The following is a 15,971-nucleotide window of genomic DNA, read 5'->3' as shown; positions in this document are numbered from 1 at the left end:
AAATAAAAACATGTAGCGGGTTTCCTCTCTACGACTCTATGTCACACGTTTGACATCCAACAGCCGATGATGAAATAAAAGAATGTGTTCTAGTGGTGTTGTGAAACAAAACAAACTTTTGATTTTAACTCTAAGATTATATATCGAAATTACCTGAGGTGTTACAACCAAGAAAGAAAGAAAGAAATGTTTTATTTAACGACGCACTCAACACATTTTATTTACGGTTATATGGCGTCAGACATATGGTTAAGGACCACACAGATTTTGAGAGGAAACCAGCTGTCGCCACTTCATGGGCTACTCTTTCCGATTAGCAGCAAGGGATCTTTTATTTGCACTTCCCACAGGCAGGATAGCAAAAACCATGGCCTTTGTTGACCCAGTTATGGATCACTGGTCGGTACAAGTGGTTTACACCTACCCATTGAGCCTTGCGGAGCACTCACTCAGGGTTTGGAGTCGGTATCTGGATTAAAAAACCCATGCCTCGACTGGGATCCGAACCCAGTACCTACCAGCCTGTAGACCGATGGCCTAACCACGACGCCACCGAGGCCCGTTGTTTTACAACCAATAGCCGTGATTAATAAAACAATGTGCTCTGGTGGTGTCGTTGAACAAATGAAACTTTTAACTTTTCTTCTCTAGGTCCAAATTACTAAATCTTTGACATCCAACAGCCAAATTATGAAATAATCAAAGTGCTCTAGTGGTATCGTTGAACAAACCAATTTTAATTCTTTTTTTTCTATCTTTTTTTTGATGTCAGATTTGTGCGCTAATCTCTGTAAATCTAAGACCGATTAATCTAGCCATTCAGCTGTTTCAGTATCCGCATAGCTAGTTTCTTCCAAGACATTAATAGCTGGAATAAATGACTCAAGCCAAGTGTTTTGAATGAAAAACTATTGATTATATAACGCCTCAAGATATCAATCAATGGAAATGGAAATGCAATATATCCTATCGAGGCCATACGTTTTCTGTGCTAATGTCCACTATTTCAGTGCGAGAAGGTTATAAATAGTGGCTTCGTGGTTAAACCACTGGCCTTTAGTTGTGGTATTAACATAGTTACTGACTTATAAATGTCATATTTCGCAATGTTGACATTTATTTGTGATAAATTACCACACATTAATTGATCCCTCGCATAATATTTGCATACATGACTCAAACCATCAAAGGATATAATTTTGATGGCCCATGTTCCATAGACAAATGATGTATGACATACAACTGTTTTGATATGCCACCTACCGCATTGTAGTGGTTTAACATTGTGGCGAGTCTTGTGGCGCAAGAAAACATATGCGTTCATGGCTGTGAAAATAACATTTCTACGTACGAGTATGGAGTCGGATCTCACACTTTATCCGATGAAGTGGCGACAGCAGGTTTTCTCTCTCAATATCTGTTTGGTCTTTAACCACATGCCCGACGCCATATAACCGTAAATAAAATGTGTTGAGTGCGTCGTTAACTAAAACATTTCCTTCCTTTCCTCATGTTTTATATAATACTTTGTATGGTGGCCTCGGTGGTGTCGTGGTTAAACCATCGGACATAAGGCTGGTAGGTACTGGGTACGCAGCCCGGTACCGGCTACCACTCAGAGCGAGTTTTAACGACTCTATGGGTAGGAGTAATACCAGTACACCATATTCTCTCTCACTAACTACTAACTACTAACCCTCTGTCCTGGACAGACAGTCCAGATAGCTGTAATTGGATATAAACACGAAAACAAGTCGAATATCATATATCAGAATGTCGGTAAAGAAGTTGAAATTTAGTTTTCTTTAAATGACATCAATAGAGAACATTAATGATTGTCTTATGGAAGGAAGGAAATGTTTTATATAGCGACGCCCTCAACACATTTTATTTACATGGCGTCGGACATATGGTTAAGGACCACAGATATTGAGGGAGGAACCCCGCTGTCGCCACTTCATGGACTAATATTGCACTGTGAAAAAAGTTTCCGTTACGTAAACTACACTATTCGATCTAATAATAGACAGTAGTCCAACTGTATTTTTTTTTCACAAGCAGGGCAGCACATCCCCCTCTTTCCTATACATTAGATGTGGGCGACCAGTGAGTTAACTGCTCAAATCGATCAATGTAAATTAATCGCTCGGTAGGCGGATGATATATTGAGGGCCCGTGACCAAAACAAGTTCAAAGTGAAAGGCTTTGATAAAACCAATTTGAACGTTAATAAAAGTCAGGAAAATCCAAAAGGAAAGCAATATCGTTTCATATTATATAGCTTTTCATTACTCATATTACATGTTGGTATTAAAAAAGAAAGAAAGAAAGTATTCAATAAAACAAAATAAGAAGCAATGCAAACTAGTGAACTAATCTATATATTCGCAAAGAGTGGAGATAAGCAGGGCCTAATTCACTAAGTTCTCTTAGAATCTCTTAAGCAAGGGGCGGTACGTAGCCCAGTGGCAAAACTTTAAGCAATATCGCATCATTGTCGCAAGAGGGGCGGGATTTAGCTCAGTCGGTTGAGTGCTCGCCTGGGGTGCTTGCGTGGCAGGATCGAACCACCTCGGTGGATCCATTCAACTGATAGGATTTTTTTTTTCTCTCGTTCCATCCTGTGCACTACAACTGGTCAAAGGCTGTGGTATGTGCTTTTCTGTCTGTGGGAAAGTACATATAAAAGATCCCTTGTATGTAGCGGGTTTCCTCTGATGACTACGAGTCAAAATTACCAAATGTTTGACATTCAATAGCATATGATTAATAAATTAATGTGTTTTTTGCATTGCACCGCGAGATGCCCAAATTGCAAGAATTCAGTGAATTACTAAACTACATTTTAAGAAAAACACGGTGTACTGTGCTGAATGCGAACCCACTGGTGTAAAGTTAAAGTTACAGTTTGTTTAACGACACCACTAGGGCACAATGATTTATTAATCATCTGCTATATGATATCAAACGTTTGGTCATCTTGACATGGTCTTAGAGAGAAAACCCGCTACATCCCACAGACATGATAGCACATACCATGGCTTTTGATATACCAATCGTCATGCACTAGATGGAACGAGAAATAGTCAAATGGACCCACCGACAGGGATCGATCCCAGACCGACCGCGCATCAAGCGATCGCTTTACCAATGGGCTATGTTGCGCTCCCTGCTGTATCTGGAAGTCATACTGTCAATATACACTGTAAAATCTGCCATTTATCCTGTTGGAGTCTGACGCGCTACCGCATATATTTTAATTTTGTTTGACCAGTTATCATGCTGCAAGAAAACACAGACGCGGGTCGAAGGGTCCGGGTGGGTGGGGGGGGGGGGGGGGGTTACTGTGATGCTCACTGACACCCAATTATAGCCGATGTGTATTTTTATACTGGGGTGTCGATAAACATTCATTCATTCATTCCCTCCCCCGAACTTCAAACTACCAAAAGGATCGTCTACATAATAAACATGTTAGTGTACTTATAAATACTGTATATGCCCTTTACCGGCCTCGGTGGTGTCGTGATTAAGCCATTGGACATAAGACTGGTAGGTACATAGTTCGTAGCCCGGTACAGGCTCCCACCCAGAGCGAGTTTTAACGACTCATAAATGGGCTGGTGTAAGACCGCTACAGCCTCTTGTCTCTCACAAACCACTAACAACTAACCCACTGTCCTGGTCAGACAGCCCAGATAGCTGAGGTGTGTGTGTGCTCAGGACAGCGTGCTTGAACCTTAATTGGTTATCAGCACGAAAATAAGTTGAAATGAAATATGCCATTTAGGACGTCGAGATTACATCCCCGTCCTTAGACTAACAAGCGCCTTAAAGGGACAGTCCTGTGTTTGCTGAAATTTTTAAGATGTTATCGACTAACAGAGACTTTTTAACGGCTGTAATTACATATCAGATAAATTTTTGTCTTTGCATAAAATATCAGTGGCTGTATATTAAACGTGTTTATGATCGTTCTAGTATTTGTAATGGGTTAAATTTCATTTTATTTCCTAAAAAAAACCCAAATTTTAAAAAATTTGAAGACAAAATCCAGTTTGGACTTCTTATAAGTATTAAAACGACCAGAAACACATTGAATATACCGACACTGATATACAAGAAAGTATATTTGAAGCGTAGACGTTAAACGATTTTATTAGTCGGAAACATCTTACAATGCAGGAAATTCAGGACAGTCCCTTTAACACTCAATTACCAATGATTAATCTCGCTACAGATTTTGCTTAACCAATTGTTTCAAGGTTGACTTATTACGTCTTTCTGAAACTTGAGAGTGATAAGTTACCAACTTCACAATTAAGCAATACGAAACGTTCCGGCGTTTGGGGTAACCCTCGAGACATCAGTAACACTACCATGACGCAGTTCCTGTTGTAGATTTCATTCGCGAACGTCAATGGCTTTTTTGGCTTTTTTTTACTTCATATTAAAAAGTCATTACTATATAAGTAATATTATACCAGATGAAATATTTTTTTCTGAAACTATGGAGTTTAGGAATTACGTTAGTTTTTCTGACTTGAAAAGTATATTACTGACATCCGCTTCTAGGCATTTAATCATTTCAATTAATCCCGCAATCACTATATGTATGGTCTCTAACCAAAAAATATAGCTTTTTCTTCTTCTTCTTCTTCTTTTTTTCTTTTTTTCTCTTTTTTTTTCTTTATTAAATTTCTTTTTTTTCTTCTTTTTTTTCTCTTTTTATGTTTCTTTTTTTTTTTTTTTGTGTAGCGGAATTAAGTTTACGCTGGGTATAATAAGTAAACCATTAATAAATTTGTATTTTTGTTTCGAGATGGCTGTTTTAATTTTTAAAAAAAATTTAAAACTATTTTAAACATAAGAAACACATTGTTGTTATTTGAGAATAATTTTGTTTTTGGTGCATAGATATTGTAGGTGCAAAGACATTCAACATGTGTGGACATAGTATTCTGGAAAACGGTAAAGTTGTTTTTGTTGCGTTTGGTATTACGTGGATTGCAGGATAAATAAATAACCGGTTACTGTGTTAAGATACCGGCGTTATCCTGCTCAGGCCGAATGACGAGTGCGGCTCGGCGTAGCCTTGAAGCGTTCACATTTCTAACAGTCGCAGGATAAATCCTATCTTAATCTTACAGTAACCGGTTATTATCTATATATTTCCATGTTCATTAAAGGGACAGATCCTAGTTTTTAATCACTAAGGCATAATTTTTCACCTAGACCCGTAAAAATGGACACTAAGTTTAGTTAATTTACAAACCTGTAACAAATTTGGATACAACAAGAGTCCGTGAAGCAAGAGTCTGTGACGTTGAAATACTCTTAAAAATAGACTAAAACGCGACTCCATAACCGTTACTTGTCAAACGCACGTGCGTTTTTAAAAATATGAAAAAAATGTGGTATTAGAATGACTAAAACGACTTCGGTTGTACGGAAATGGATAATCTAAACAATAAAATATAAGTAATGTTTGATTTCAGTGATCATAAACGGCTCTAATAGTGAAACATATGCTGTAGTGTTTAAAAACTAGGGTGTGTCCCTTTAATGTTCAAGCACGCTGTCCCGAGTACAAACATTAACTAATTGTCATTATGTTAATGGATAGTTCATAAGTTTACGACAAGACAAATTGGTGTAGTGACCCTATATATTGCCTTCAGTTGAGCCGCAAAAACTTGATGTGGGTATGAGCTGGTACTCGTGTACGAACCCAATAACCACCAACCTAGACCGGTGTTTTTTAAGCAGGAACAGTGCTCAAAATATTGGACATATAGACTGAGTTCAATGACTATCACTCACCCTTATCTTTCTTGGCTGTTTGAGTCAGATATCATCCCACCTTCTCTCTCTCTCTCTCTCTCTCTCTCTCTCTCTCTCTCTCTCTCTCTCTCTCTCTCTCTCTCTCTCTCTCTCTCTCTATCTCTCTCTCCCGAGACTCCCCCCTCCCCCCCCTAACCCCCCTCCCGTCCCCCCCTCTCCTCCCCTCCCCCCCTCCCCCCCCTCTCTCTCTCTCTCTCTCTCTCTCTCTCTCTCTCTCTCTCTCTCTCTCTCTCTCTCTCTCTCTCTCATATTATGTACTGGATTTTTTTTACTAAAATGTCAAACAGCTCAAAACCCCAAGCTGCTGGCAGTAAATTTGTACGACATTATGACTACATAACGCTGATCTGATCAATGAATTGCTTGTCTCTTACTAATTTCTTGGACACGTAACCAATGTCTTGGCTCTGGATATCGACACAGATCAACTCTACATGGCCTTGTATGTCAGGCATCTGTCGCGTATAACTAGAACATGGAAGATCCATTAACCAGAAACCTTGATCCAGCACGAACGGATTCATCACCTGCATGGAACTGTTTCAAAAAGGTTATTTCAAGTCTAGTGTGCGGTCTGCTGTTAATATATTTGTGTTTACCTAGCGACACCACTAAACCCGCAACATTTTTTTATTAGTAACAAGGGATATTTTGTATGCACCATCCCACAGACATGATTTTTTAATTATTTTTTTTAATTGAAAACATATTTTTGTTGCATAAACAACAATTGGAATGCGCACAAGTTTGCCAACTTACCAGGCTCTCTCGTATATACATACAATATAATGGCGACAATTACTTAATTATAATATAATAGTAATGTATAAATATAAAATTTGTATTCAAATGTATATTAATAACAATCGAAATGAGAAAAAGAGGGTATTATGTACAACATGATTTCGAAAGTACATGTGCAGTCAAACCGTTATACTATTTTAATCAGACAGCATAGCATATAGCACAACCTTTGATATGACAGCCGTGGTACACTGGTTTGAATTTGAAATAGCCCAATGGGTCCAGTGACGGGAATCGATCCTAGACCGACCGAATATCAGGCGAGCTCTTTACCACTGGTCTACGTCCCGCCCAACCAATTCGAGCAATGTGTGGAAACACGAGGTTAATTTGATACCATCCTTTAATAGAACGTCAATTATTTCCCACATAAAGTCCATATTTATCAATTGTAGGAATATTCGAGTTTACTATAATATATCTGTTTCGTAGAAATCCAGATTCCCAGATTCGCGATTTCACTGAAGTTGGTCAACTCGCGTGTATGCACGTATACTTATTAAAACGATTGGGTGAATGTTCGGTAGATTATTGACTTACATACAAGCCTTTAATATAATAGCTGACAATTATAAATACGACTAGTGGGTCAGCTATCTTCTGCGGTGGCGTGATATAAATAATATTACACATCTGTTCTGCCAGAGGCGGATCGTAGGCCAGCGGTGAAGCGCTCGACTGATGCGCGGTCGGTCTAGGATCGATCCCCGTCAGTGGGTCCATTGGGCTCTTTCTCATTGCACCCAGTGCAACCTGGCCGGTATATTAAAGACCGTGGTATGTGATTCGTCCTGTGAGATAATGCATATAAAAGATCCCTTGCTGCTAATGACAAAACGTAGCGGATTTTCCGCCCCAAACTCGGTGAGTGCTCGAGTGATGTGCTTGCGTTTGCAGGATCGAAGCAACCCTCAGTGTATCTATTCGACACTGATGGGATTTTTTCTCGTTGAGTCCCCCCAACGCATGTGTAACGACCCAACACGGAACAACGGTGCCGTGATATGTGTTTACCTGTCTGTGGGAAAGTGCATATAAAAGGTCCATTTTCTTCTGATGCCTGTAGACAAACAACATGTAGCAGTTTTCCTCTGATTGACTAGACGAGTCAGAATTATCAAATGTTTGTCCTCTAACGAGGACTCGATACCGGTCCAATGATTAATTAATCAATGTGCTCACAGTGGTGTGAAGTGAAAATAAGCACAGAAACAAACTGTAGCTTTTTATGTCAGAATTACCAAATGTTTGACATCCAATAGCCGATGATTAATAGATCAATGTGCTCTATTGATATCGTTAAACAAAATAAACGTTAACCGAAGAAAGTAGAACTATTCATTGCTCAAAATAACCGGATAATTTTACCCATGGTTTCTCGTAAAATTGTAGTACTTATTTTACAAGTACCCCATACATGGGGCTATTTGATACAGTGGTACTAGATGAAATAAAATTGCAAACATTTATTGCCCAGATTAAAATTAAAAAAAAAAATGTTCACAATAACCATTGTTGTTTGTTATTCCCTCAATGCACAGGATCTTGTTATATTCACCATCCCACAGGACAGGATAGCACCATAACCACGGCCTTTGATGACTACCAGTCGTGGTGCACTGGGCTAAGACGACAAGTTGTTTGTTGTGTACCGACTCACTTTCGTGATTATATCCATATAACAGGTCCAAGCACGCTGTCCTGGACACCGTCCCCTCAGCTATCTGGCATGTATAAGTCCCAGGGACTGTGGGTTAGTTGCCACTGGTTACTGAGATAGAAATGGCCGTATTACGTGGCTTTACATCTACCCACTCGAGTATTGTAAACTGCTCTGGGATGGAGCCGTATTTATTCGGTGATGCGAAACCAATTACAGGGACAACGCCTTGTGTCTGATGGCTTAACCACGACATCAACGAGGCCGATTATCGACCACTTAGCAAGTGATTGGCTTATAAATATCTTTATCCCAATCACATAACTAGTGGAACTACATACCACCGGGTATTTATAATCGGTCCTAGGCTTGAACGAGGTGAAAGTGGTTATTTTTAAAACCGTGCATAAAATCTCAAGAGCGAAATCTGAGTTTGAAACCTGATAGTTATCGGAAGCTATTGTTCAATAAGCATACCAATAGAATATTAACACTTGAGATTTGGAATTTTTTTGGGTTTAATGGGAAATTTGTCTGTTGAGGTGATTTCTTTTAGCTGTGTGTGGTGTGAGATGAGAGAGAGAGAGAGAGGTAACATCTGACAAGAGAGCAAGAGGAGGTGAGTGTAAGGAGCGCGAGAGATTAGACGAGGTCTCAGAATCTGTAGAGCAGAGGAAGGAGTCGAGAGAGAGAATGGGGAGAGAGAAGGATTGGGAGACGAGATGAGAGGGAGGAGAGGATGCAGAATGATACTATAAGGTTGGATCAGAGTAGGCGAGAGGAAAATACGAGACTAGAGAGAGAGACGATACAAAACAGAGAGAGAGACATACAGACAGAGAGAGATGCAGACACACAAAGAGAGACACACAGAGACGTGGACAGACGAAATTACATAGAAATGAAAGATAGACAGCGTGAAAGGTTGATGATGGGCGTAACTGAGTGGAGACAGAATAATAATCAGAGACATAAGATATGTGTGACTGAGACAGACAAACAAACAGTGACAAAGGATACGAAGAGAGACAGAGGTAGACAGAAACAGACAGAAATATAGCATAGATAGATAGATAGATGATAGATAGATACACCGACAGTACAGACAAGACAGACAAGACAGGCAGATAGATAGGCATGTTACAAGACAGACCGACAGTAAAGACAGACAAATCAGACAGAAATAGACGTAACAGGCAGACAGGGATAGAGGAGAGAGACAGAAGGAAGAGAGAAAGTTTGATACAGACAGATATCCAGACAAATAGACAGATTAGAAGAGAGAGGAGAGGAGTGATTGACAGCTAGACAGACAGACAGAAAGACAGACAGACAAACAGGACAAAAATAGAGGGAAACAGGCAGACAGGGAGAGAGGGAGAGAGACAGAAGGAGAGAGAGAAAGAAGAGAGAGACAGACAAGATATACAGGACAAATAGACAGACAAGATAGAGAGACAGGAGACAGAGACAGAGAGAGAGACAGGACGACACACAGAAGGACACCACAGCCAGAGACAGATATACAGACCAGAACAAGATGAGAGAGAGAGAGAGAGACGGATAGAGTATGAGGGAGAGACAGAGCGAGAGAGAGAGACAGACAGGCAGACAGACAGAGAGAGACAGATATACAGACCAAATAGACAGCGAGAGAGAGGAGAGAGACGAGACAGAGAGACCGACAAAGATACAGACAGGGATAGATATAGACAGAAGGAGAGAGAGAAAGAGCGATACAGCGAGAAGGACAGGACAGTATACAGGACAAATAGACATCGAGAGACGAGAGGAGACAGACACACAAACAACACAGACATCGACAGAGGACAGATTATACAGACAAACAAACAGAGCGGATGAGAGAGAGAGAGAGAGGAAGAGAGCGACACTGGACAGGAGGGGAGGAGAGGAGAGGGAGAGAGGATAGGAGAGAGGACTGAGATGGAGAGGATTGACGAGGAGGCGAAGCGAGATGGAGAGGAGAGTGGAGAGGAGGAGAGAGGGAGAGGAGAGAGAGAAGGGAGAGAGAAGAGACAGGACAGACAGACAGGAGCGCTCGAAGACAGGACAGGACAGACGACAGACAGACAGAAGAATCTATAGACAAATAGACAGACGCGACGAGAGAGAGAGAGAGAGAGAGACGAGAGAGGGCCGAGAGAGAGCGACGGCTCTGGAGCGAGAGACGAGATGAGAGATGAGAGAGAGGTTGTCATCACATAAGTACTCTCGCAAAACAGCCAATGATCCTTCGATATGGGTATTTCACATGACAATACATGTGCATACGGTTTTTGGTGTTGTGATAGATCAAAATGCATTTCGTGCTAATCTAAAAAGCAGAGGGTGTATCTTAGTCAGGGTCGGTGTCTTTAAAAGAAAGAAACCAGTACCCTACGACTGGAAAGGTTGTGGTATGTCCTGCCAAGTCTGTGGGGACGTATATAAAAGATCCCCTGTCGCATCCAATAACAGATGATTAATAAATCAATGTGCTCTAGTAGTGTCGTAGTCAAACCAAACTGTAACTTTAACATAAAAAATAATCATGTATTTTGTTTAAAGTTTATTTTGTTTAACGATACCACTAGACCACATTGATTATTAATCATCGGCTATTGGATGTCATACATTTGGTTATTTTGACAGTCTCGGAAAAACCCAGCTACAATTGTCCATTAGTAGCAAAGGATATTTTATAAGCACCATCCCTCAGACAGGATAGCACATGCCACAACCTTTGATATACCAATCGTGGTGTACTGGCTGCAACGAAAAATAATCCAATGGGACCACCAACGGGGATCGATCCCAGACCGACTACGTCTCGACCATAAAAAAAGAGATAATTTAAGCAATCATTTGTAAGCAATCTATTATATAAATATATATTTTTTAATTTAATGTATTTTACACTACATAATAACTCAGCCAGTGCTTTACAACCAACAGGCGCTTAGTTTGCAGTGTTTTTAATAAAAACGTTTCTTTTTTCCTCTGGTAGAATTTCCAGTAAGGTTATATAATTATATTTTCCAACTATTGACTTACACACTATCTTTTATTAAGAAAATAGAAAACCTGTTTGCTTAAAAGGATGTCATTCAGCAGTAAATAATAATAATTTCCGGCACGGTTGTTCGTATTATTGGTCAGTCGCTGGAACTGGGCTATCATGAATTATTTCCACAAAAACTGATATGTCCTGTCGGCGAACGTCAGGAACAGCGCAGCTCGCAGCTGCCGCAGTTTGGCGAAAATGTTCGCTACCTTTTGGCAAACCTGAACGAACAAGCAGTAAGTAGTAAACGTCTGCCTTCCTCCGTCAAGTCTATTAGCGAAGTAGCGACGATCAAAGACTTATTTGACTGGCTTCAGTTAGGATTGTAATGGCAGTGACGGTGTGTGGGTTTTTTGTTTTGTTTTACCATACATTGTTTACCGTTTCGTTTTGGAAGGGAAGAAAACTCTTTTAACGTTCCCATATCCCGAAGGTTCAGGCACGCCCACCCCAGATCTAGTCTCTGACTTATCCAGTGGTCAATTCCGGGGCAACGAAAATAAGGAAAAGGTGGACTTAAAAGACATCAAGACTGATAAGGCAGCATTGAAATAATTGGATTCTGTTCAGTCGAATAACTTTGAAACAACAGTCGCGGCCAATCAGCAGGATGAAGTAGAGCCGGCGAAAATCCATTACCTCCGGAATCGACCTAACAGGTTTAAATTTTAGTTAGCAGACCGTTTAGTGGTCAAGAAGAGTCATCCAGTTCCATCATTGTCTAGTGCAATTCCATCGAAGCAAAATGTCATTTTAATCAAAAAAGCTGGCAGGGAGATTTAAGAGGATAAGTGTCGGCGATATATACCATCACGATTTTAATTAATGGTTCACGGTAGGCTGGGAAGATAAAGTAACACAGAAATAATAATAAAAAAACCAAAAAAAAAAAAAAAACGAAACGGATTGGAGTAGACAGTATTGTGGAAGGTATAGGGCCAGGAGCTAATTACATATATTAACAGCTTATGTATTGTGAACCCTTTAATGAGCGGACAGGTCCTCGGGTCGTACGGAATGTTTTTATTTCATTAGTCGGACACTAACCCGATTGGATCCTGCGGTTATCGGAGAAGCAATTTTGATTATCATCGCTGGCGTGTTTGAAACCAGATTGGATACAAGCACGTTAAGCCCACATCCTGAACATCGTCAGCGTCAGCCTGGCCTAAGTTTGCGTGACCATTGACCACATTAGTTGTCATGCTAAGCATGCCCTAAAGAACTCTGATCGTTCATCGGAGATACATATATAACTTTCATATATATATATATATATATATGTGGCGTATCAATACAGAGGTAAAACGTTTTGAGCGAATAATTCGTAAATTATGTCAAAGCTTTGGAAAGGATCTATGGATTAAAAGATAGCTTTCTGAACATCTTTCAGAAATATAAGATGGCGTTTTTGGAGTATAACGGGACCAATGTTTCTTTTAGTGAAGGGAACGCGTCTGTGGATGATGCGTACTACAGTCTTATAAAACAGCCCGTGTACATGGTGGTCGTCCTAGGTCTGGCCTATGGGATTATATTTGTGTTGGCTCTGCTTGGGAATATCTGTGTGATGGTCATCATCTACAAGGACAAACGATTCCACACGGCGACCTACGTGTTCCTCGTCAATCTGGCTATTTCTGACCTTCTCGTTGCCTTCTGTTGTCTCCCGGTCACTCTCATGACCAATCTGTATAACGGTGAGTTTCAAAGTAGTGTTCAATATATGTTTTAACTTGTTTAGGGTCGTACCTGGATGGGTATGACGAGGAGCAGTTGTCCTTCAACCCGCCTCCCCCTCACACCTAAATATACCCCCGAAAAAGTACATCTTTTTAAGTTTAATTATTGTTGTGCCCCGATTAATTTTTGCATTGTCTATGCTACTTGTTTTAAAGAAAGGTACGACTCTGCTTAAAGGTAAAGTTTCATTACCAAGGTCAGGGACGAAAACTCGAAAAGCTACTTTTTTATAGTCATGTTTAGGTGATAAAATATATTCATATATGTCATATATTATAATTATATTACATGTTTTTATGTTTTATGCCACACACACACAACGTTACTAGTCTGTAGTGGCGCGTTCATGGGGCCGAGCGTTCATGAGACGAGCGCTCGCGAACTGTTTGTCTTCTGTCATATCGATCACTCGCTCGATGCGGTGTTGGATCGATCCCCGTCGATTGTCCCATTGGGCTATTTTTCGTTCCAGTCAGTGCTCTACAACTGGTATAACAAAGGCTGTGGTATGTACTGTCTGTGGGATAGTGCATATAAAAGATCCCTTGCTGCTAATCGAAAAGAGTAGCCCATGAAGTGGCGACAGCGGGTTTCCTCTTATATCTAGGTGGTCCTTAATCATATGTCTGACGCCATATAACCGAAAATAAAATGTGTTGAGTGCGTTGTTAAATAAACATTTCCTTCCTTCCTTCCTTCCTTCCATGCGTCCCTTTATTTCTTCCCATCAGTATAGTTCAATGATTACATTAAGTTAACACACTGCCGAGTGTCATCTGCCGGTTCGTGTGTTGCTTTATGAATTCGAATAACGCCCGCGCGGGCGTAAAACCCCAAACACACACTATACGATTGCCATTCCCTTATTACCTTCAAACGTTGTGCAAGCCAGCAATTTATTTACACCTAGGTCTTAACCAACTAACTTTCTAATCTGAATTAGCCAGTATCAATCTTCATAAAAGTCTTATTTTTCGCTATTAAAGGAACATTTTCGATTTGACACGCGCCTCCGATTTTTGTTGTAAATCGAAAGTTTCGAGAAACACGTTGAAAAAGTACCGACATGCAAAGATGTTGGGTTAATGGATAATTTGTGTCGCTTTCTCGGTTACGGCAAAGCAGATCCATAAGGCAGGTTCGAATCTCACTAATGTACTCGATCTTTAATTAAAACAAGTTTTCATAATATGTTTATTATGATCAAATTGTGTTGGGTGTATGTATGGAATGAGTGAACAATAGAAGGGTGGGTAAAGGAATCAATGGCTGGATGGATAACACATACCACGGCCTTTAATATACCAGTCGTGGTGCACTGGCTGAAACTAGAAATAGCCCAATGGGCCCACCGATGGGGATCGATCCTAGACAGAGAGCGCATAAAGTGAGCACTTTACCACTGGGCTACGTCCCACCGTCTAGATGGATGGATGAAAAAGGCTTATATTACAAGAAATTAGTGCCCGTTAGGGTCTAATCAAATGCTGGTACTGATTATAAGATGTCCACAAAATTAATTTGGTCTTTAGCCTAGTGCAAAATCAACAGAAAAAGCCCCCCAAAAGTTTGATAAGCATTTTTGGGGTAGCTTTGTTATTCGATTGATTTTACATAATTTGGGTATGCTGAATTCAAATATGGTGGATGACATTCTCAATATTTTGTTTCTAATCCAGGAGAGACAAAACCAAAATGGCTGTCACTGTTTCTATTTTTGCTATACAGATCATTTACAAGACATAATTGTTGATTAATTGAATAAAATCTATAGACTATAATATTATACTAGTATCACATTGTGTCTTAAGCTGAGATTCCTTTTGTCCGGTTGTGTTTGGGGCTCCGTTTGCGGTGCGGTGCGGTTTAATCAAACCAGCTTGTTCCAGGTGAGAGTGATTCCATTAGTGCGGTCCGGTTGTGTTTGGGGCTCCGTTTGCGGTGCGGTGCGGTTTAATCAAACCAGCTTGTTCCGGGTGAGAGTGATTCCATTAGTGCGGTCCGGTTGTGTTTGCGGCTCCGTTTGCGGTGCGGTGCGGTTTAATCAAACCAGCTTGTTCCAGGTGAGAGTGATTCCATTAGTGCGGTCCGTTTGTGTTTAGTTATCCGAAACCGCATGCGCTTATTTCAATCGCTCCGTGGGGCGATTCATCCGTTTCGCCGTGCGGTAATGATGACTTTCTGCCAAAAGGCTGTATAAACGCATACTTTGCCGTCAAATGGATTCACTCAAAACGTATTGTAAACGCAACCGCAAACAGAGTCGTAAACGGAGCCGCAAACGCAACCGGACAAAAGGAATCTCAGCTTTACGCTTGTTTGACTTTGAGTTGGTAACGTTCTAGGGGCGAATCGTAGCCCTGTGTTAAAGCGCTCGCCTAATGCGCTGTTGGTTCAGGATCAATATCCGTCGGTGGGGCCCATTGGATTATTTCTCGTTCCAGCCAGTGCACAATGACTAATATATTATACACATATATCAAAGCCTGTGGTAGATGCAGTCCTGTCTATCACTGGAACAACACTAGTACCAATTTCCTGTGCTATCCTGTCTGTGGGATGGTTCATATAAAATATACCTTGCTACTAATGGATAAATGTAGCGGATTCCTTCTCTAGGACTATATGTCAGAATTACCAAATGCTTGACATCCAGTAGCTGATGATTAATAAATCAATGTGATCTAGTGGTGTCGTTAAACAAAAAACAAACTTCTGTAAACTAGTCTTGCATTTTATAGTTCTCTAACTATATGCTGCAAGATACCAAAATCTATTAACAAATGACTGTAGTTGTGTCGTTAAACAAAACACAAACAAAATTCTGTAAACTAGCCTTAAATTATATACATGTAG

General features: G+C 40.3%; 1 protein-coding gene across 1 annotated transcript in view; it reads left to right on the top strand.

The window, feature by feature from the left end:
• The first annotated feature begins 12,774 nt into the window (after nucleotides 1-12,774).
• Nucleotides 12,775-15,971, top strand: part of LOC121379745 (neuropeptide SIFamide receptor-like) — a 77,898-nt gene continuing 74,701 nt past the window's right edge. The window contains exon 1 of the mRNA XM_041508393.1: nucleotides 12,775-13,072. Within this exon, the coding sequence (XP_041364327.1) occupies nucleotides 12,775-13,072 (298 nt within the window). The remainder of the gene's footprint in view (nucleotides 13,073-15,971) is intronic.

The sequence above is a fragment of the Gigantopelta aegis genome, chromosome 8, assembly GCF_016097555.1.
Source record: "Gigantopelta aegis isolate Gae_Host chromosome 8, Gae_host_genome, whole genome shotgun sequence".
NCBI lineage: Eukaryota > Metazoa > Mollusca > Gastropoda > Neomphalida > Peltospiridae > Gigantopelta > Gigantopelta aegis.
The sequence above is the reverse complement of the archived record's forward strand: the minus strand, read 5'-3'. Positions and strand labels throughout refer to the sequence as shown.